Genomic DNA, 2573 nt, shown 5'->3' with positions numbered 1-2573 from the left:
ACATATGCAATGGATCATTAGATTCACATTTATTTGGTGATTTCTCTTGCTCTCTTGCATCCGAACTTCTGTTCTTATAGAATTTTTTTCAATTGCACTAGACTATAATATCAGACTTATGTTTGCTACTTTGATTTTTATTAATCTGATGCCAACTAAAAGCAGGTGGTGAAGTAGGATTAATGTGACGATGTTTTTCATTTTGAATACAGTGATTGAAACAAGACATATATTTTCCTGATATGATTGTAAATTAGTCTAATATTTCAAACTATTTTAAGGAGACAGCGAGAACCATTAGAATGGGCTGCACGGCAAAAAATTGCCATTGGAGCTGCTTGTGGGTTACGATATCTTCATGAAGAGTGTAAAGTGGGATGCATTATCCACCGTGACATGCGGCCTAACAACATTCTCATAACTCATGATTTTGAACCACTGGTATGGTAGTGCTTGCCTATTGTACAATGCATTCTTGTAGGTTTGTAGTTTACACTATAAAAGGCACCTTTACCTCACTTTTGAATATTCACCCATCTACATTTTTAAATTTACTTACCATTGGATGTAAAAGACAGAATTTTCTGAGTCTTGTATAGATTACATTCTAAACTCTGGTGTATGCTGAATTTGAGTTGGATTACATACATGCCTAATTTTTCTAACAGCATTATATTGTGATTTCAAGGTTGGTGATTTTGGATTGGCGAGGTGGCAACCTGATGGAGACACGGGTGTGGAAACCCGAGTAATTGGAACATTCGGGTATGTATTTGTGTTTGTCCTGAATGGTTTTCATAATCAAAACTTGTCTGAGAAATATGAACTCACAATTAAGATATGTCGTTATTGTGTAGGTATTTGGCTCCTGAATATGCTCAAAGCGGCCAAATAACTGAGAAAGCTAATGTTTATTCATTTGGGGTGGTATTGGTGGAGATTGTTACAGGGAGAAAAGCTGTGGATCTCACGCGGCCTAAGGGACAGCAGTGTCTTACTGAGTGGGTAAGTTATATTTGCAATTTTTACTCGAACCATTCTGTGAAAAATTTCACCCTTTATTTTATCCCCAACCAAACATTGCCTAAGAGTTAAGTATGGCTATGTCTATAATTAACAATCAGAAATCCTATATTAATCCCCTTTTATGTTTCTGGTTGTTCATGCCAAGTCTTGTCGAAATTTGAGTAAATGTCTTGATATTTAACAGGCACGACCTCTGTTAGAAGAATATGCCATTGAGGAACTGATTGATCCAAGGCTGGGGAACCAATACTTAGAAAATGAGGTATATTGCATGTTGCATGCTGCATCATTATGCATACGGCGAGATCCTCATTCTAGACCACGCATGTCACAGGTAAACAAGTTCTTAAACTTATTTTTTGTTGGAAAAAATTTCTTTGAAGAATTCTTAATCACATATTTATTATAATTTGATCAAACTCTGTTTTAAGTTAAAATCAATAGGAAAAGCTAATGATGTATGTTTAGATCATGTTTTTTGAATTTGACCATGTTCCCTGCCTAACTGTTTTTAAAATTATTTCTGCTTGTTTATTCAAGGTTCTTCGTATAATGGACGGCGACATGGTCATGGACACAAGTTACATTTCAACTCCAAGTTATGATGTGGGAAACCGGAGTGGCCGACTCTGGTCGGAGCCGCTGCAGAGGCAGCACCATTACAGGGGTCCTCTGTTAGAGGAGTCACTTGAATCATTCAGTGGGAAGCTATCTCTTGACAAATAGAGGCCTGCATATTGGGATAGGGACAACAAAGCAAGAAGGACTTCATGTGAAGATGACATTTAGAAAGGGGTTGATACTTGATCAAAATTGAGAATTGCTTTTTTCTTGTTATGCTAAATATGTTTATTTTCTCTCCTATTTTGTAATTTTGTATCTTTCTAGCTATCTTTCTGCAGTGATCTAATTTTGCATGTGAAAGTAGGCTAGGTAAAAAAATATAGAAGTTTTTGAAATTCTTCAGGAAAAATCATGTACACACTATTGTGCCTAAAAGGGCCTCTTTGACTTGAGAGAGTGATAAACCACCATTTTATAGTTTATATTGTGTTTAATTATGTGGTTTTGTCATGATCCTTGCCCACTTATTCATCAATTTAGCATGCAATTAGATTTCCTTCCTAAATTCAGTACATGTTTGAAAATTGCTTCCTAGAGACTTTAATTATTTATTTTCAATTCTCCTTTACTCCATTCGATGCCGTGATCTGTGTGTCAAGTGTTTCACGCTTTATAGGGCATGAATGAGATGGAGATTGGAGACGAAGCTAGCAAAAATGGAAGGAACACAAGAATTTGAGGAGATAACCAGCAAGAAGTGACGCGGTCGCATGGCTCACGCGACCGCGCGAAGGAGCACAAATCGCAGTGACGCGGCCGCATAGCTTGCGCGGCCGCGCGGATTGAAAAGCGCAAGCGACGCGGTAGCGTGGACGATGCGAATGCGTGGAGAGGAAAAAGCGCAAGCGACGCGTCCGCATGGACGACGCGATCGCGTGACATGTGCGATCTGCATAATCTGCAGAATCCGCTGGGGGCGATTT

General features: G+C 38.4%; 1 protein-coding gene across 1 annotated transcript; it reads left to right on the top strand.

The window, feature by feature from the left end:
- LOC107620372 (inactive protein kinase SELMODRAFT_444075-like) lies at positions 325-1944 on the top strand. The gene is made up of 5 exons (XM_021113649.1): positions 325-441; positions 689-765; positions 858-1005; positions 1211-1360; positions 1567-1944. Exons 1-5 carry the CDS (start codon positions 397-399, stop codon positions 1750-1752), a joined length of 606 nt encoding a protein of 201 aa, XP_020969308.1. The 5' UTR covers positions 325-396; the 3' UTR covers positions 1753-1944.

Source organism: Arachis ipaensis, chromosome B10 (assembly GCF_000816755.2).
Source record: "Arachis ipaensis cultivar K30076 chromosome B10, Araip1.1, whole genome shotgun sequence".
Taxonomy (NCBI): Eukaryota; Viridiplantae; Streptophyta; class Magnoliopsida; order Fabales; family Fabaceae; genus Arachis; species Arachis ipaensis.
The sequence above is the reverse complement of the archived record's forward strand: the minus strand, read 5'-3'. Positions and strand labels throughout refer to the sequence as shown.